This window comes from Myxine glutinosa, chromosome 12 (genome assembly GCF_964187855.1).
Source record: "Myxine glutinosa chromosome 12, kmMyxGlut1.1, whole genome shotgun sequence".
Lineage (NCBI taxonomy): Eukaryota > Metazoa > Chordata > Myxini > Myxiniformes > Myxinidae > Myxine > Myxine glutinosa.
The window spans coordinates 25,728,631-25,749,913 of NC_136272.1; the positions used below are offsets into that span (position 1 = coordinate 25,728,631).

A 21,283-nucleotide genomic window follows, 5' to 3' on the forward strand; every position below is an offset into this window, starting at 1 on the left:
CCCCAAACTCACACACCCACACACAAACACCCCACACCCCTCCCCCACACGTACACCCCTCCACATATACACACACACACACACACACACCCCCACCTCCACACATACACACACACACACACACACACACACACACACACACACACACCCCCTACCCCCTCCACACACACACCCACACCCCTGCCACCACACGCACACCCCTCCAAACACACACACACACACACCCCTCCCCCACATGCACACACATATCCAGACAAGCGCGCATCCCCCTCCCCCCAACCCCAAGACACATCCCACACACACATCCCCCGACACACACCCCCATGCCCCCTCCCCACACACACATCCCCACACACACACACATCCCCACACACACACACACATTCCCCTACCCCCCACCCACATACACACACATACACACACACAAACACATGCACACGTCCTCCCACCCCCACCCCCAACACACACACACACACACACACACACACATATCCCCCCACCCCTAACACACACACATGCACACATCCTCCCCACCCCCAACACACACACACAAACACACACACATATCCCCCACCCCTAACACACACACAAACACATGCACACATCCCCCCACCCCCCCCCCAAGCCTAACACACATGCACACACACAAACACCCCCACACCCCTCCCCCACACAAACACCCCTCCACACATACACCCCTCCACACACACACATATCCACCCACCCCCTCACACCCACACACACATACACACACACGCACATCCACACATCCACACACACAAACACACGCACACATCTCCCCACCCCACTCCCAACACACACACATACACCCACACACCCCTCCACACATACACACACACACACACACACATATCCATCCCCCCCTCCTCCACATGCACACCCCAACCCCTCCACACACACACACACATATCCACCCCCCCCCTACACCCACACACACACCCACACACACACATCCCCCCACACATATCCCTGCACACACATCCCTACACACACACACACATCCCACCCCCCCCCCCCCCACACAGCCACACACACACACACACACACACACCCCTCCACACACACACACACACACACACACACACACACACACACACACACATATCCAACCCCCCTCCTCCACACGCACACCCCAACCTCCCCCCCCCCCCCCCCACATACACACATATCCCCCCCCCCCCAACCCACACACACACACACACAGACATCCACACACACGCACATCCACACACACACACAAACACACACACATCCCCCCCACCCCATCCATTTTAAAAAATATTTTCGTTTAATTAACGATATCTGCCACCCGTCGAAGAACGTCATGCCGTGGCATGGCGTCATCCGTGGCCCGTGCCGTGTGTCAGCGGAAGAACGAGGTGTCCCGTCGATCGAACTTGGTCAAATTTTTCATGATTGTCACCAAATGTGTTGTGGTATTTTGTTAACTCATCCAAGGCAATACGACAATCGAAATCCGATTTGAAATCGGAGCCAAATTGACGCCGTAAGATCTGCCTGCACGTGTGGATATTTTACCTGTGGAAGATTTCACTTTGGAAATGCGACCCATTTAAAATGTTAGATTTTGAATAACTTCGTCATTTTAAATCGGATTCCACAACGTAAAGGTCACCATTGCTTGCAGATACCTCTCTTTCTCCTTAAAATTGAAGACAGGATGAACTTCAGAGCGAGAAATAAGCCGAGGCGGCGGAGAGTTTTACAATGTTATTTTCCAATGTAAATGACAATATCGTGTAGTTTTACGAAAATTCATCAGAATTTGCCCAGATTTGTTGCATTCGAATGTTAACACCCTCTAGCGACTGCCAAATCCGAAGACAATTTAATTTCGAGCTACCCTTAGCTCGTGAGGTGGTTATGTCACATGGCCTGGTCAAAAAAAAGTGTTGTGGTTCTTCTTCTTCAGGCAATAACAACTTCTAGTTTCCAGACCGTACATCCAATCATCTTGAGATTTTGCACACTTGTTACTCTTCATGACTTCTACTACAGTATGAAGTTTCACGTCGATCAATAAAGCGATTCAAGAGATATCCATTAAAAAAAAAATTCGTTTAATTTACGATATCTGCCAAACCACGTGACCTATCGCAAATTCTAAAATGACATTTTAGTAGACTGACATGCTGAACAGATCTGTGAATTTTCTCCTCGATTGGATCAAAAATGAGGGAGGAGCTAGGTTTTAAAGGTTCATGCTTAAAAACGTCATAACTCTGAAACCATGTGTCGGATGATGTCGCCCTCGCTGACTTTTTTGTTCGTCATGAGTATGCGATGCCGCTTGCAAAGTTTGGCCTCGATCTGTTCAGCCGTTGCAGAGAAAAAGCGATTTTCGTGTTTTCACGAAAAACAATATGGCTGCCGAACCACGTGACCTACGACGTCATATTTACCATTAAAATATTCTACAGACCGAGTCCCTCCTATGGTGAAAATTTTATCTCAATCGGCCCTATTATTGCAGAGAAAATGTTTTTTAAAGGAAATTAAAACTGAAAATGGCAATCGCACTGATGTCGGATGATGTCGTGGCCTGGGTGGACAAAATGGTGTGTTTCTTCTTCTTTCAACAATAAAGACTTTAGCTTCGCGACCGTACATCCAATCATCTTGAAATTTTGCACACTTGTTCCGCTTGATGAGCGCTACATTGCCTTCAAAACTGAAGTCGAGCCATGCAGTGGTTCAAGAGTTACAAGCTTTTTATAATTTAACTTCCATTATTTATTGCGGCCAAACCATGTGACTTATCAAAACGTCTCAAGTAACGTTGAAACATACCCCCATGAGGAACATTTGTGTAAAGTTTCGACTCGATATCTCCACAAATTATGGAGGTGATTCCATTTCTAGTTTGAGCTTTAAAACGTCATAACTCTGAAACCACGTGTCGGATGACGTCGTGCTCGCTGACTTTTTTGTTCGTCATGGGTATGCGAATACGCATGCCAAGTTTGGGCTCGGTCCGTTCAGCCGTTGCGGAGAAAAAGGGGTTTTTGTGTTTTTTCACGAAAAACAAGATGGCGGCCGAACCATGTGACGTATGACTTCGAATGTTTTTGCAAACAGTTTTTTTTAACTAAGCATCTGGGGAAAAAATCCCATTTTCGGGGGAGAAAAGTTTTTGTTTGACGAATTCTAACCTCTTAACGTTAGCATTTTTAATATAGTCGATACGCATGTCTTTTGTTCACATTGAAGAGTTCACATAGAATGAGCCATTCCTCAAATTTTTCCATTGAGCCGTTTCGGAGATACAAAGGGGAAAAGTTGAATTTGTTTTACAAGATGGCGCCCACACCACGTGACCTATGACGTCATAATTAGCATAAAAAAATTCTAGGAGCCGAGACGATCATTTGATGAAAATTTCCTGTCAATCCGACCAGGGGTTGCTGAGAACATTAATTATGAAGTTTTCGGAGGTGCAAAATAGGGCGGAAGAATAGTAATAATAAGAAAAACTCTAGCAGTAATAATAGGTTACTCTCCATTTCATGGAGAGTAAACCTAATAACAAAACCTCTAGCAGTAATAATAGGTTTCCTCTTCATTTCATGGAGAGTAAACCTAATAACTATTTATATAGCGCCTTAGCATGAAATGAACAAAGCGCTTCACAACATATCTTGAAGACTACATCTTACATTATACAATCTTAGAAGAATATGACTTAAAGCTACTTTTCAAAAAATACAATAAAGTTACTTTGGAAATAAATGTGTTTTGAGTTTTGATTTGAAAGTTTTTATGTTGTGTGAGGTCCGAATAGTTATAGGTAGTTTGTTCCAGAGGGCAGGTACTGAGTTGCAAAAGGCTTTGTCCCCGTATGGCATATGAGTTCTATTACAGACAAGGAGAGTCTTATCAGCGTGTGATCTTAAGTATTTGGCGTCATTAGAATGAGTGTGAGTATTAAAGACAATACTCACATTATTAAGTATTATTAAAGACAACAAACAAAGCCAGACAATAAAATAGAGCGTTCCTCGTATGTATTCAATGCAAGGCCAGAAACACGCGAAGATCAGACAGGAAACAACATGGCGTCCACAGACCACGTGACCAATTTTTTTTGGACTCTTCATGTCGCAACTCTCTCTATACAGGGACTCTACCGTAGAGCAGTTCCAAGATTGTGGCTCCCTTAGAAGCATGCACCCAGGGAGGAGCAGCGTTCTGTCATCCGTTTCTTGGGAAGTGAGCGTGTGAATTCCAGTGAAATACGTCGCAGAATGAAGATGCAGTGTGGTGACGCATGCTTATCGCTGCAGCAGGTGTACGACTGGGACAGGAAGTTTAAAAGCGGAGTGTCCAGTGTGGCAGACGCTGCTCGCTCGGGCCGGCCTCACACAGCCGACACACCAGAAATGGTTGCAGGATTTGAGCACATGCTAAGGGAAAATGTCACATTACTCTGGATGAAGTGGTCTCCAAATTGAACATCAGCCAAGGTTCAGCACACTATATCATTCACAACGTGCTGGGGTCCGCAAAGTGTCTGCAAGGTGGGTGCCCAGACAAGTCGCACCCGAACTGAAAGAACGGCGAGTGGACGCATGTGAAGAACTTCTGCGACGTTACGAAACAGAAGGTGACGCTTTCTTACAGCGCATAGTGACTGGGGATTAAAGCTGGGTCCACTACTTTCAGCCAGAAACGAAGAGGGCAAGCAAAGAGTGGCATGATTCAACTCCACCGAAGCCCAAAAAAATTCCACACACAGCTGTCCACTGGAAAAGTGATGCTGACGCTCTTCTGTGATAGCCGAGGCCCACTTGTGGAGCATTACATGCGCAGAGGGACCATAGTCACCAGTGCATCATACTGCGACCTCCTTGAAAATCATCTGAAACCAGCAATCAGATCAAAACGTCGTGGACTACTCACTACCAGTGTTTTGCTTCAGCATGACAATGCTCGACCCCATACTGCCCCAGCTACAGCTGCAACAATCGAGGACCTGCATTTTGAGTGTCTTCCTCACCCACCCTACTTGTCAGACCTCGCCCCTTCGGATTATCACATCTTTGGGCCACATGAAGAGGCGCTTGGTGGAACCACTTTCCGATCCGACTAAGAGGTCCAAGAGACGGTGTACGAATGGCTACACAAGGAGCCAAAATTTTTTTTTTCTAGAGGAATCTAGGCCTTAGTAAAGCGCTGGAAAAATGCATTGAACGCAATGGAGATTATTTTGAAAAATAACACAGTTGTTACACGTACATGCAATAAACAAGTTGTGAAAAATATTTTAAGGTAACTTATTGACTGCCCCTCTTATAAAGTTGTATTTTTTGTCTGTCTGTCCGCCCATGATAGAATCGGCCCCACCGATGATAACCCCATCATATTGCACACCGTTGGAATCCTGCCCATCCGCACAAGGTGTGATTACCTCTGCTAGTATAAGATATAGTCATTCAGTAGGATTTCCTTCGCATTGCAGAAAAATGGAAATTCCAATCTTTGCTGTGATGGCTAATCTATGGGGCAAGAACAAAAAAGATGGATTCCTGATACACCCTGCCGTCTGTGCGGGGATAACCAGCGCTTCAAGTTGGCGTTTGCAGTTTTGTGCCCATATACACACAAACCCACCTTTTTTTGCATTGCAAACTTTCCCAAGAGTTCCCTGAATCCACCGTAGTTGGATTTTTTGAAATCTGTTAATCTGCGATGGATGCTGTGAAGAGAAACAGGTTGAGATGGTTTGGTCTTGTGTTGAGGTAGGATGAAAGTGACTGGTTGAGAATAGTGATGGAAATGAATGTAGAAGGAAGTGGAGGACAGGGAAGACCGAGAAAGACTTGGTTAAAGGTGGTGGAAGAAGAAATGCGGGCGAGGGGGTTAACAAGGGGAGATGTAGAAGATTGTCATGGGGCCCGCAAGGCTAGCCCCCGCTCTAGCAGGGAAAATGGGCTTAAAATGCCTGTTGTGTTGTTTGTTGTTAATCTGTTCTCAAGTTATAACAGACAGACAGAGACTGCTCCTTTTGTAATGTATACATCATTTCAGATCTGGTCTGGGGGTTAAATGGGGGATAGATTTGAATAGTTATTTAAAAGTGCATGCATGAGAAAGTGTGAAGTACTTCATGGAATTGATGAAAGATGTAGTCTGTCCTGCTCCCAAATGTCTGTATCTAAATTTTCTGCCGTATATGTCTTCCTGTAATTTTTCTTAACCCGCAGAAATCTGCACACCATTGATAGCCCAGCTTCGCGACGAATGAGTGCCGTGTGCCGTAAATGGTTTGATGCTCCACCTCTCCCCACAACCTCCTCCCCATTCCCCAGCCGTGCGGTATTGTACGAGCATGGAACACCGAGCGTTTGTCTCTCTTGTGCCTGGTGCAATCTCTCACCCTGGTGGTTGCTTCTGGTTGTGGGTTCCTGTCTGGCACTCCTTTTAATGTGCATAGCAAAAAGGCTGCTACACGTGGTGCGCGGTTGTACAAAACCCAGAGGGACGAGCGACATGGACAAGCCGTCCCAGACAGCAGCGTGCCGGCCCGATCAGCACCAAGACTGCACATGAGCATTGCCCACTTGCGCTACAGACTTATTTTTGTCTCGTCTCTTCTCTGAGTCTCCTCACCCCTGAGTGCATGCCATAAGGATTATTTGTTCCAAGGGCATGCTGTTTTATATAGTATTCATTTTTTACAGTGTGTGATTGCTGCTTTGTCGCTGTGTTCTTACGCCCCCACCACCCAAACATTCTCCTGTTAATAAGTCCTTATTTTTATGAAGCATTTTGTGGTCATTGGGTCAGGGCTCCATTGCGCATGGAGAATTGGCATGATAACTTGTTAGACGGGCAGCTTGGGTTTGCGCATAATGTGCTTCTATTAGCGGATCACCGACAAGCTCACACTGCTATTCCTGTCATGTGTTCTTAAACAGAGATTTGCCGTGGCCATGTGCTCTTAAACACAAATCCTTACCAAATTAACTCGGCGGATGTCGGTATATTTTCGTTCCCTAACCGCGAGTGGCATGACTGTCGATGAGGATGCGCGGCCATAAAAAAACATTTTCTTATTTCTGCCTAGAATATTGCTTTGGAAATGACTTCTAGGCATCGAGGGGCTAAGAATGCATAGATTAAAATAGTTGTTTTCCTTCATTCATGTTTTAGCACAAGTGTGGTACAATACTCTGCACTAGGAATATGTCTAATCGTATAGATAGCATGTTATCTCCCCTCACAATGTGTCTAAAACCGCTTTTTCATCATCCCTATTTATTATTGTGTTATGCCTTGTAAATCTGTCATTTGGGTTGTCTTAAAATATATTGTTACGGATCTCAACGTCGGCCCCTTTTCCCTTTACCAAGGGGGGGATTAATCCCCTTGTCCACGACTGACCGACATGAGTCCTGGGGGTCCCGACGCTCCTTCCGGTCGGGAGCAGCCAGGGTATTTGGTCTACGAAAAGTCCCAAGGACCTGAGTGCCACTCCTGACCGCGAAGCAGGGGAGGGACTCCCGCTCGAACCACGGTTTTAGATGGTCTAGTTGCCGAGCGGTTTTTAGCAACCCGAAGTTCGAGTCATTAGCATTCACTAACCCGATTCCGAAACGTTGGCCAAAATCGCGCCACAGGTACTCAATCGAGAAATCACTAAAACGAAACGGATGTGAAGGAAAGAAGGCAAAGGTAGGAAGAACAGGGATTTATTACTAATATTTACAAGACCAAAGAAACCAAGGAAGAAGGAAAAATACGAAAATAATGACAGAAGCAGAAGACACAGTGCAATACTAGCTTATCTATTCAGGCTTACTTATTCCCAGGGACAACACAAAGGACAGACGACAGTCAGACTTACACGGGGAATAAAGCAGAAATGAATGGCAGGAGGTGGATGGCTGGACGGATGAGAAGGTGGGATCACAGGGCGGGAAGGATGCGGGTCCGGTTGGTGTGACGGCGCGGCTCGAGGTGAGCAGCCGCCGACCCTCCTCAATTGTGTTTGCATGGCGGCGTTGCTTCGCGGCCGCGGTCGAAACTGCCGTCAAAGCTCAAAGCTGCGGTGGTCAAAGCTGCGGTGGATTCAAAGCTGCGGTGGATTCAAAGCTGCGGTGGACTCAAAGCTCATCGGAGGTCTCTCGCTTATCTCAGGTCCCTCGCTCATCTGACTCATCTGCCGCATCTCTCTCCACAGTCCTTCCCCACCCCCTTTTATGAGGCGCGTGGCGATCAAGCCGCCGGCCTGTTGGAAACGCCCATCTGTGAGCTCGCCTCGGCCTTGATTGGTCGCGAGGGCTCACCGATCCCGCCCCTTGAGGAGGCGTTGGCAAAGCCACGCCTTGTTCCTGGCGCTTGGCTGACTCCTCCCACCTTCTGCTCCGAGATGACCTCGTGTTCAATGGAGTCTTGGGGTGAAGAAAACCACCCAAAGCAGTAGTGGCGAACGCCGCCGTACTGGCGCTTTTTAGGAGGCCATTGGGGTGTCGGAGGGATCCTATCTTATTTCAATTCGTTGCAATGCAGTGTCAATTGGAGACAGAGCCTTAACTGATACACATAATAAGGAAATAACTATTTAGAAGGGTCTATGGTGGCCTACGTGCTTGTACATGGACTAGCTAAGGGGACGACCTTTGACCTTTACACACAAAACGGAGGTATTTACAAGAATTACTAGAGGGGCATATTTGCAAAAAGGATTCTCAAATCCGCAACAATATCATCCTTGAAAGGAGATCATGGTGTAAGTTCAGGTGCACTGTTGCCAGGCCTGAAACCTTCAGGACAGACTGAGAAGCTTCGGGGTTGGGCTTTGGCTTGCGTGACACCTCAGCAGCCAATGAGCGCAGAGTGGGCAGGGCTTGGTGATGTCATGGGGCTGGACGTAAGCTGAGTTAATTCAAATGCTGGAGGATGAGATGACATTTCAGTTCGGAAAAGGGGAGTGGACGGAAGCTGATTGGATTGGGAGAACCTTGTCAATGATTGGCTTTCAGCTGTTTTCTGTTGAAATGTTGTCATTTGGCTGTTTGCCTCTTCAGCCACCTTTTATTACAATTTCCACCTTTTGTTATACAATCTTTGCCTCAAACAATGTGGTCATACATCTGGTAGACATGGCCTATGCTCTTCATAAGAGGCCTTTTCGAAACAATTATTTTCTGACTTTAAAGTGTTTAACGTTTTTCATTGAGGAACAAGTTTCCACACTTGGATGACTTGGTCACCTATGTTTTTGCAGCCAATTAATTTAGAAGTTTCCTGAAGATTCGTCCTGTCAAGGGTTCCTGGCCCTCCGTTTGTAAGTTGCACATTATGAAGTCTCTTCATATCCAAGTAAATGCTTTTTCATGTGTATAGTTCTGCATTCATGATCCACTGCTGAAAAGCAATGCTGTTATCTGAAGCTGAACAATAAGAGATTTTCTCTCGTTAACCCTAATTTGCATTTCGCTAAAGGTACCCCTTTGATTCCAATAGGAATATAATATTTGATCGTAATTTTTATTGTGATATTTTTGTTAAGGTGTGTTCTGATTTCTTTTTCGATGATTCATATTTTGTTTTGTGTTTCTTTTTCTTTTTTTATTTATTATGCCACACATGTGAAGTGAAATCCGAGGTTAAGCAATTGGTTCACTTCCGTTTGTCTGTTTGTCTACCAACATCAGTTTATGATTGATGAACAACTTAATTTCAATTTAATGTTATATTTTAACATTAATCGGAACATGAATCGGAAAATGAACCTTCAGTTTAGCAGTACTATGGCTCTGAATTCGACCTGATCGCACATGTGCAGAGAGGAGAAAGATACTTTTTCGACCCTGTCTGGCTGATGGCAGAGAAACAAAATTGAAAATCATTCCAAACAGGAAACCTACTGTTTTTAAGGACGCCATGAAGGACACGAACAACAGGCACCAATAAGGCAATAACTAATGTAACGTGCTAAATAATGTGGTGTTTAAGATTCTGCATCAACGAGTATAAACTTCCAGAATATTTTTCTACGACCTTTAAAGTCTCTATTTTATTTCAATTGCGTTATATATACTTGAACACTGTATAACACAAATCGATTTTTTTGCACTTTCAAAAACATTCTGTTTAACAGAATATTGGACAGAATATGACTACATTTTACGTCATCTCGACCAATCAAATTTCCCGCTCATACACCACACCCATGTTCTTGGTGTATTCTATTTTTCCTCTTGTTATATTATTATTATTATTATTATTATTATTATATTTATCTCAAAACTGTACAGGGCAAGGTGTTCTATGAACTGTCTAGTTTTATGATGCTATTCACTTGTAACTCGGCATGCTGTCACGATACATGGGATTGAATACCATTTTGAATAAAATAATTTCTATCTTATAGGATCGGATAGGGGGGGATGTTTTTTGCCCAAGTCTTTTGTGAAACAGTTGACCAGGCCTGCCAATCAAGTGAGGGTGGCAGGAACTTGGAATTTGGCTCTTCGCAAAAATTTATTCTCTGTGGGAAACCTAACATCCACCATCTATCTCATCCTAGTGGATGGGAGTCTCGGTTCAACGTCCATCCGCGGGACGATGCACCTAATGATGGGACGCCCTGCCTGTGAAGCACCAATCCAACAGTTTATAGTCGGGCGCAGAATCTAACAGAGACTCGACAACTCAAAGGTAAGTGTGTTATCTCAATAACATTTTGGGCACATTTTGGAGAAGAGGCCTGTGATATTGATTTGCTTCTTTCTCATTTTACTCCTGTTTATTATTATTTTATTTTATTTTAACAGCCATTGTTTTCTGCATTCCTGCAATTGGAGCCATGTCTTGGTCCAAGTCATGGTCTCTTAAGATGCCATTGCCTGATGAAGCGATCGAAGCTGTCCTTGTTCATGATTTTGATGCCAGTCTGTCAGGCATCGGTCAAGAGCTTGGTGCTGGTGTCTACAGTATGAGGTTCGTGATACGGGTGGGTACTGTGGGTTAATTCGACTTCTCTTAAAGAGGTTCTTCGTACCCACCTCAATACCATTATTACACGTCAGAGGAGAGGATATTGCATTTGAGTCCATTTGTTTGTCTGTCTGTCTGTTTGTTTGTCCGCACAGAATAAATATGATTTTCTCTGCAACCGTTGGTCCAATTGACAGGAATTTTTCACCATATGTGTACCTCCACCTGTAGAAATAATGATAATTATGAGGTCATAGGTCACGTGGTATGGCGCCATCTTGGAAAAACCGAAAAACTTTGTACCTCTATATCTCCAAAAGCGCTGCATAGAAAAAATTGAGACATGGCTCATTGTAAATAACTCGACATGGGGAATAAAATATGTTAACGATGATGTCATATGTGCCTCCATTATGATGTCATAATTCGACAAGTACAAAACTTCATCTGATCAAGATGAAATTTCTTGAGCATCATCTGGGGATAAATTGGTGGAGAAGAAAAATTACGTCATCGGTCACGTGGTTCGGCCGCCATATTTGTTTTCACACAAAAGCCTTAAAAACCACTGAAAACACATCCTGGCGAGGGTCTGCAATCTCTGATTGCTTTTTCTAGTTTGTTTATGCATCTGTTATTGCTCAAAAGATGTATAACCCTGATAGCCTGGATAGTTAATGTGTTACGGTTATGTATTTTTTTATTGGTAGCATCACCTGCCCATATTTTTTGGCATGTTCTGCTGTTTTGAGAAATTTGTCCATTGCATCAGTTTTATTTGCAATTTGGCATAAAAGTAAACTTTGCAGCAATGTTGTATTACCAATTTTGGTTGGAAAAGCTTCCTGCGCACTATTGAGCAGCTTGTTTGTTACTGATCTTTTTATTTCTGTTATTATTCTTGGCTTTAGAAAGGAAAGTTAGAGGTCAAGACATGATTATTGATTCAGAACTATAACAAGTTGATGTGCAAAGAAGCATTTCCTTGCAAAAATGCAATAAATAACAAGCTGATTTATTTTTAATGTACCTCCGCTTCCGGTACCTCAAGCGATGAGGCTTGCTTCGATCTCTCTCCACGGCATCGAAGTTTGAGTATTTTCCCATTCGTGTCTTTGTCAAATTTCCACTGGTTATTTTATTGCGTATGTGTTATTGTGTGTTTCTAGTTAGTTTTGGTTTTGTAATTATTGCAAACTTGTGTGTAATTAGTCGTTTTTTTTTTTGTTCGCACCTCGTGTGCGGCCTGGTCTCTCAAGGCTCTCTCCCCCCGTCGGTATTTTGTGAATATAAGTTATTTCCTTCGCTGTATTTGCTTGTTTCTTTGATTCTCTTTTCTCCCCCTATCTCCCACGAACATCTTACCCTTTGTCTAACGTTTCAAATACAAAAAAGAAATTACTTTATTCATTCTTTCTCTCCTTAAGCTGAAAGGAAAGGTGTATGCTGCATGTGTGAGAAGTGTTCTGATTTATGGGAGCGAGACATGGGTAATGAACGGAGAGCAGCAACGAAGGCTGGAAAGGGTGGAAATGCGAATGGTTCGGTGGATGTGCGGAGTATCGTTGAGAGAGGAAGACAAATGATGAGTTGCGAAAGATGATGGGAATAGAGCCTGTGATTGATGCTGTAAAGAGGAACAGGTTGAGATGGTTTGGTCATGTGTTGAGGAAGGATGAAAGTGACTGGTTGAGAAGAGTGATGGAAATGAATGTAGAGGGAAGTTGAGGACGGGGAAGACTGAGAAAGACTTGGCCAAAGATGGTCGAAGAAGAAATGCGGGCAAGTGGGTTAACAAGGGGAGATGCAGAAAATAGGGCAAAATGGAGAAGATTGTCATGGGGACCGCAAGGCTAACCCCCGGACTAGCAGGGAAAATGGCCTTAAAATGCCTGTTGTTGTTGTTGTTGTTGTTGTTGTTGTTGTTGTATTCCTTCTCTCCTCGCGACACGTGCTTGTTCTCTCGCCCCCTTGTCTCGTTCTTTCCTTCGCTGTATTTGCTTGTTTCTTTGATTTTCTTTTCTCCCCCTATTTCCCACGAACATCTTACCCTTTGTCTAACGTTTTAAATACAAAAAAAGAAATTACTTTATTCATTCTTTCTCTCCTCGCGACACGTGCTTGTTCTCTTGCCCCCTTGTCTCGCCTTGTGTCCCGCCCGCTTTATCTCCTTTTTCTTCCACCTCTCCAGCCTTTCCAACTCTAGTTTCCTCCATACTCATTCAACCCTTTCTCCTTCTTTCTCAAATCCACGTCCTCACTTAGGGACTTTTCCCAGATTGTTTTTCATGGTTTTGGTGACATATTTTTAAAATATGTTTAAACTTTCCCCTGCAGTGTTTTATTCAGTGGTTTCTGACAACACACTGTTTTTCTTCCTATTTAAAAGGCTTTTTTCAATTTCCCCTTCAATTCATTCCACTTCCAAAAAAAATTCAATCTCTTCCAGTCAGTCCTTCCTTTCTACATTCTCTAAACTCACCTTCATTCCACCCCTCCTCTATCGTTTTCATACGAATCTCTGACTTGAAAATCACAACAAACCCAGTTTGTAATTAATGTTCATTTTTCATTAATCATCCACTTTCTAAACTCCCTCCTCACACCTCACCTCCTAAAACCCCCCTCACCCCTCCCTTTCAATTCTCCCCCCTCACCCTTCCCCTCCTAAGCTCCCCCTCACCCCTCCCCTCCTAAACTCCCTCCTCGCCCCTCCCCTCCAAAACTCCCCCCTTTCCCCTCCCCCCAAAACTCCCCCCATTCCCCTCCCCCAAAATCTCCCCCCTTGCCCCCTCCCCTTCAAATCTCCCCCCTTGCCCCCTCCCCTTCAAATCTCCCCCCTTGCCTCCCCTTCAAATCTCTCCCCTCACCCCTCCCCTTCAAAACTCCCCCCTCACCCCTCCCTTTCAATTATTTGCCTCACCCCTCCCCTCCTAAACTCCCTCTTTGCCCCTCCCCTCCAAATCCCCACTCTTACCCCTCCCCTTCAAATCTATCCCTCCCCCTCCCCCTTCCCCTTCAAAACTCCCCCTCACCCCTCCCCTTCAAAACTCCCCCCCAACCCCTCCCCTTCAAATCTCCCCCCCCCCCTACCATCTTTCTCCAATTCTTACTCCTCCCCCCTCCTCAAAGCTGCCTCCTCCCCACTTTGTCTCCCTTCTGTCTCATACCTCCACCTCCTTCAACCTTCTACTTTGCTCTGCTCCCCCCCTCAAACAACCCCTCACTGTGCCTCATCCCATCACCATCAAACCTTTTGTCTTCTCATCCTTCTCATCATTCTCATCCTCATCCTTCCCTTTCTCCTAACTCTTCTGCAATCCCTGACACACTATCAACAGCTCTCCCCTACCTCCTCCCTCTCACCCTTCATCTTACCCTACCCCTCCCCTCCCCTTTCCTACACCCGATGCTCCCCCTCCCTCTTTCTTAACGGTATGGACCTCAAACTCGTCCTGGTGTTGGAGTTGCTATCTTTATCAAAAACTCTCTTCCTCACTCACAGAATCTTGTTTCTCACAGTCTGAGAGTCCTTTAGGTGCTTTTTTGCAAACTCCAAGCGGGCTTTCATATGTCTTTCACTGAGGAGAGGCTTCCGTCTGGCCACTCTGCCATAAAGCCCAGATCGGTGGTGTGTTGCAGTGATGGTTGTCCTTCTGGAAGTCTCTCCCATCTCCACACAGGATCTCTGGAGCTCAGCCAGAGTGACCATCGGGTTCTTGGTCACCTCTATTATTATCAAGGCCTTTCTCCCCCGATTGCTCAGTTTGGCTGGGCGGCCAGCTCTAGGAAGTGTCCTGGTTGTTCCAAACTTCTTCCATTTCAGAATTTTGGAGGCCACTGTGCTCTTGGGAACCTTCAATGCAGCAGAGATTTTTTTGTAGGCTTCCCCAGATCTGTGCCTCGACACAATCCTGTCTCTGAGCTTTGCAGGCAGTTCCTTCGACCTCATGGCTTGGTTTTTGCTCTGATATGCATTGTCAGCTGTGAGACCTTATATAGACAGGTGTGTGCCTTTCCAAATCATGTTCAATCAATTGGATTTACCACAGGTGGACTCAAATCAAGGTGTGGGAACATCTCAAAGATGATCAAGAGAAATGGGAGGCACCTGAGCTAAATTTAAAGTGTCATAACAAAGGGTCTGAATACTTATGTCAATGTGATATTTCAGTTTTTTCTTTTTAATAAATTTGCAAATGTTTCTAAAATCCTGTTTTCTCTGTGTCATTATGGGGTATTGAGTGTAGATTGATGAGGGAAAAAATTAATTTAAACGATTTCAGCATGAGGCTGCAACATAACAAAATGTGAAAAAAAGTGAAGGGGTCTGAATACTTTTTTGAATGCAGTGTGTATGTATATGTATATATACATATATATATATCGCTGCGCTCGCCTCACCAAGCGTCGTTTCAGAGGAAAGGCTTATTTTAGCCGAGGATAATGACTGTACCTGAGTTGCTGTGTTGTCATGATTTACACCAATCATAATACAAACTAGGGCCTTTCACTAAAGGGCCTTACACTCACTCACCGCAGGCAGGTTGGTGGTCTTTCCGTCTTCTACCGACTCCTCTCTGGCCTTGCCCCCCCAGCCCTCTCTGGGCTCTGTCCCCCAAATATTCCTACAGGTCGCACAAGATCTGCCTGCAACCCTCGAATGGTTAAACTGCGAAAATCAAGACTTTCTGCTCACCTTCACTCCTTCATTCCTCTTTTCTCCCGCCTCTGGAACAAACTCCCTCACTCTCTTCAATCCCACTTCACCCTCCAGGTCTTTAAAACAGCTGTTCACCACCATCTCTTATCCTCCCCCATCCAAAACCTTGATCTTTTCTACCCCCGCTAATTTCGGTCCCCTTGTGTTTTATACTTCTCCCACCCCCCCCCCCCCCCCTTCCCACGCCTCCTGCCCCAAGCCCTCTCCCTCCCGCACTTCTCCCTGCTCTCAAATGTTGTGGTTGTGTGCTTCCCCTTCTCTCCCCATCTTGTCTTCCGCTCCCTCTTTTTGTATATTTTGTTTGTCTGGTTGATTTGTTTGTGAAATAAATGTTAGCTCTTTCACGAGCCTCGATTCAGTATACAAAAAAAACAAAAACAAAAAAAAACAATTATTTTGCACAAATTTAATTGTAGTGTTTGTGATGTTACATTTTTATAAGCAATTTAGGTTGAAGACAGGTTCAAAAAAAATAATTCAAAAAAGAACCCTTCGCACATACATACGGGGGAGGGGGTGGGGGGGGGGGGGGTAGGGGGTAGGGGGTAGGTGCAGAATGGAAGTTTGGAACGATTACACCTCACCACCACGTAATGAAAAACACCTCACCACCACATAATTTAAAACACCTCTCCACCACATAATTTAAAACACCTCACCCCCATATAATTTAAAACAACTCACCACGACGTAATTTAAAACACCTCACCCCCACCTAATTGAAATCAACTCACCACCATGTAATTTAAAACACCTCACCCCCACATAATTGAAAACACCTCACCCCCACATAATTGAAAACACCTCACCCCTACATAATTGAAAACACCTCACCACCACATAATATAAAACACCTCACCACCAAGTAATTTAAAACACCTCACCACCACGTAATTCAAAACACCTCACCACCACAAAATTCAAAACACCTCACCACCACGTAATTCAAAACACTTCACCACCAAGTAATTCAAAACACCTCACCCCCACATAATTCAAAACACCTCTCCACCACATAATATAAAACACCTCACCACCACGTAGTTCAAAACACTTCACCACCACGTAGTTCAAAACACTTCACCACCAAGTAATTCAAAACACTTCACCACCACATAATTAAAAACACCTCACCACCACGTAATTCTAAATACCTCACCACCACGTAATTCTAAATACCTCACCACCACGTGATTCAAAACCACCACCACGTTATTTAAAACACTTCACAACAACAGCAACAAAAGTTTGAGGGAGTCGTTAAGTGACAACACAGACACTGCCCAGATGTGTAGATATATAGATAAATGACTGTACCTGAGTTGTTGTTTTGTCATGGTTTACACCAATCATAATTCAAACAATTATTTTGCACAAATGTATTTGTAATATTCGTGATATTACATTTATAAACAATTGAAGTTGAAGACTTAAGTTGAAAAAAATTTTTTTTTCAAAAGAAAAGAAAAAGGAACATTTTTCAAAAAAAATACCCTTAGGACATACACACGGGAGAGATATGTGCATACCAGAAGTTTGGTACGATTTCATAAAAGTTTGAAGGAGTAGTTCAGTGACAAGACAAGACAAGACAATACAGGACAGACACTGCACAGATATATATATATATATAGATATACACTGTGTATATATATATATATATATATATATATATATATATATATATATATATATATATATATATATATTGTTACGGACACGACTTAGATGTTGCTTGACCGAGCGGAATGGCCGCCGTGTTCGCACAGTTTACCCGATTACACTCGAACGTTGGCCGAATCGCGCTACGCTAAATCAATGAAGGAAAGGACACAACGGCTGGGATTAATGCAACGACACAAGGGGTACAGTTCTCAAGACCTCCGGAGGAGGATATAATATTGGTGATGCAGAAACGGGTAGATTACACGGTAAGAGGTAAAGCACAGAAAAGATGGGCACTTAGACACAGTCTTATCTTATCCCCGACAGACCACAGACAAACGGGACAAGACTGACTTACACAGGGATTGATGGCAAGGAAGGGCAGGCAGTCGATAGCACAAGGTGCACCTTGGCTCAGGGGCAGAATCAAACGCGGTCCGGTCCAGAGATGCGGGGAGGTATTCAGCGCTTGGAGGTGGCGTCTTCTCTCTCCGTGCTGGGGGCGCATCTGACGTCACCTCCCTCTCCCTGCGCATGCCCAGCGGGGAGTGACACGCCCTCGGCTCGTTAGCTCCGCCCCAGATGGAATCGGTCCGCCGCTTCTATTGGGTGCGGGGGGTTACCGGGCTCCGCCCTTGACGAGGAGCTGACAGCGAGCCCCTGCGTGGTAACCCCGTCGGAGCACATGTTCAATGGCGGCTAACCAAGCCGGAGTGAGGACGCACACTCCCCGCGCTGCCGCCGCTGTTGTTGTTGTTGTTGTACCATGAGGAAGAGCTGCGGGGAGGTATTGGGAGGTCCTAAACTTTCTAACGGTGCCATACAATCACATTCTGGTGCAACGAAGAGTCAGAATTAATAGAAACGAGTCCTTAACTGACATAGACTAAGAATAACTAGCAAGATGTCCTATAGTTGTCTACGTGAGATGCGGTGGACCTGGATGTGACATTTAATGGGGGAAATAGGGGGAGGTCGGGGCTACAGAGTGTTGTTTACAGAAAATGGGACTAGGGAATGGGGGATTGGGGATAGTTGGGAAGTATTGCGAAATAGGGGAATATTTACAAGCGGATATGGATGGATCCAAATCCCATATCCGCAACAATATATATATATATATATATATATATATATATATATATATATATATATATATCTATATATATCTATATATATATATATATATATATATATATATATATATATATATATATATATATATATATATAGTTATAGTGTTATATAAACACATACATATACATACACATGTCCATATAAACGCACCTATACAAACACACTTGTAAGATATATTATGTACTTCTAAGTACTTGTAAAAGCTATTTTATATTTGAAGTTTTAACCTATAAGCAAATGACTGGTTTTCCAACTGCCCGGATTATCAGATGGGCACCGTTTTTCATCGAGGTTTTGATCCTTTCAGCCTGGTGGATGTAAATTATATTCTTCAGTTAGATTAAGATAGACGAACAGTCCGTCTTCTTCTAGGTTAAGTGCTGATCCCATTACCCCCTTTCTTTTCATTGCATTGCTTTACTATTTGTTCCCCATCCCGATTGTTATTCATTAAACCTGTTCTGTTTCAAGCATCATCGCTGTGGATTTTGAGCTGTGGCATTGCCCTCCGGATTCGTAATTAAATTCTTCTTAATAACAAATGAGTGTGCTGAACGTGCCTTGCAGCAATATTAATTAATCGCATCGCACCGCAAAGTCCCCTCGTGTGCTCAAACCTCGTCCACTCGGCGTCTTGGGATGTTCATCTCTGACGGAAACGGAGTTCATTACAATGCCTTTGTTTTTATTTTGCTTCATCTTTTATGAGAAGTCCAGCAGCATTGGGAACATAATACACTTTTACTGTGTATGAAGGTAAATGTAAATATAAAGTGTGCAATGTGTTTCTTAGGGCTTTCAATTTAACGTTTTCATCCTCCACTGTACATTATAGTCAGGTTCACTATGTCAATAAATTATATTTCGTTCAAAATCATGGTAGATTAGCAAACTTATACATTTTTGGAAAGGTTATAGCATAATGAAACTAAAAATAAATGTTTACATTTGGAGAGATACCTGTATGGCGGCCATTTTGGATTTTCAAAATGGCCACTGTAAAATACATATTTTGTTCTATTTCTGCCTCTAATTACCCTAAAAACTTTTTAAAATATACTAAACCTATATTTTCAGGGACAAGGAATCCAATGAAAGTATCAAATTAGTGCTATGGGGAATGGTAAGACACGAATCAAAGGTTTTGAATTGCAAAATACTGTCTTTATATTCGCGATAAGTTGCATAATCAAATACATGTTATCATTTTGTTCAGGCAGTTAATAACATCAAAATGTGTCACAATAATTCATATCACCAAACATACACAGGCAGTCAGCAAAATCATATATACACATGCAGTCAGTATAACTTCACATCTACACAGGCAGTCAATGACAAAATATACACAGGCAGTCAATGGCATCAAACATACACGATTACAGAATATGCCATTTAGAGTTCGTCATCACTGTCCCGTGTGTCGTATCCGACAATATAGTCCGCATCGTTTTCACAGTCCGTTCCACACAAGCAAAGGTCGGTCAAATTGATTGGCAAATCGAATTGGTCGAATGGTCGATCGAATCGAATTCGATGAATCGAATCGAATCGATCGAATTGGTCGAATGGTCGAATGGTCGATCGAAGCGATTGGTCGAATTGGTCGAATGGAATTGGTCGATTGGTCGAATCGAATTGGTCGGAATTGGCAAATGTAAACATTGATTTTCAGATTTTCCATGTAATAACGTTTCCAAAAATGTATAGGTTTGCTAATCTACCATGATTTTGAACGAAAAAACATAGTGAACCTGACTTAGTTTACTACCAAAACTGCACGGCATAACTAGGCAAAGTTGCAGAAATTGTGTGATGATCATGCTTTGATAATAAGAAAAACAGTTTTGGTTACAGACACACTCACCTGGCGGATGTTAAGTTGCAAATTCTTACATTGCTGTATTGAATATGTAGTTCGTTTGATTCTGGTAGAAGATTTTCTGGAGTGTCTGTCCTTTTAATTATCTCCTCCTACTTTCAGCGATGTCCTTGCATTGCCCATTTTCAAGCAAGAAGAGGCAAGTATCTCTTGCAGCTGTGAAAGCAAGCAGCCACATTTTCAATATGTTCTTTGTGCTCCTACATCACCCGCTGTCAAACTGCATGAGGATACACTCACCTACCTCAATCAGGGTAAGCATGCAGGTCGACAGGTTTGTGGAACCCCTTGTTTTTCAACTCAATCCAATGTGTGAAGGATAGAAAACAGAGAACACAACCTCGCTATAAACACAGTCATTGGGAGCAAAGCTGACTAATATATAAGGTATTATGGTGCATTTTCAGTTTTGTGAAAAGTTGTAATTTTCTTCTGTTTTTCTGCTTTATTGGCTTTCCTCCTTGCTATGACCAATATACTTTGCAACTGGAGTGATTTTAGCAAATCGTAGTTGAGATGCCTCTCCAACCAATGAAGGAACATTTAAGGTGATTGCAGCCTGAGTTAGTCCATTGTTCTGGTCAAATTACGAAGCCTGTAGGATTCCCTATATTGCTTTTTGTTGGGGTACTCATTATTTTATTAAATTATATTCTCACAAAGATTATTAAATTGTTGCCTGAAGGATATAAAGTCATCATCACACAAAACATGGGTGATTCTTCTTTGAGGAGACCTGCTCAGCCATCCGCCTTTTATTTTTATTTTTTACACTAGCTCGGCTTATGGAAGTTCAAGAAAGTCAGTGCACAACACATTTAACATTTACAAAAGCAATGGAGACACTTGCATATTGTAAGGCACACCACACTGTGTCCTGCCGGATTCAA

The 21,283-nt window shown here is 43.6% G+C and overlaps 1 protein-coding gene across 6 annotated transcripts in view; it reads left to right on the forward strand.

Moving 5' to 3' along the window:
* Positions 1 to 21,283, forward strand: part of LOC137438082 (transcription factor CP2) — a 176,642-nt gene that overhangs the window by 18,844 nt on the left and 136,515 nt on the right. For 4 of the 6 annotated variants that reach the window (XR_013621062.1, XR_013621063.1, XM_078766599.1 and 1 more), the window contains exons 2-4: positions 9,272 to 9,331; positions 10,824 to 10,989; positions 20,496 to 20,647. Coding sequence is in view for 4 of the 6 variants with exons in the window: in XM_078766599.1 (XP_078622725.1) it covers positions 10,856 to 10,989; positions 20,496 to 20,647 (286 nt within the window). In the remaining 2 variants the exon portion in view is untranslated. Of the gene's footprint in view, positions 1 to 9,271; positions 9,332 to 10,576; positions 10,708 to 10,823; positions 10,990 to 20,495; positions 20,648 to 21,283 lie in introns of all 6 variants that reach the window. The other 2 variants (XM_078766600.1, XM_078766601.1) reach the window with 2 other exon arrangements.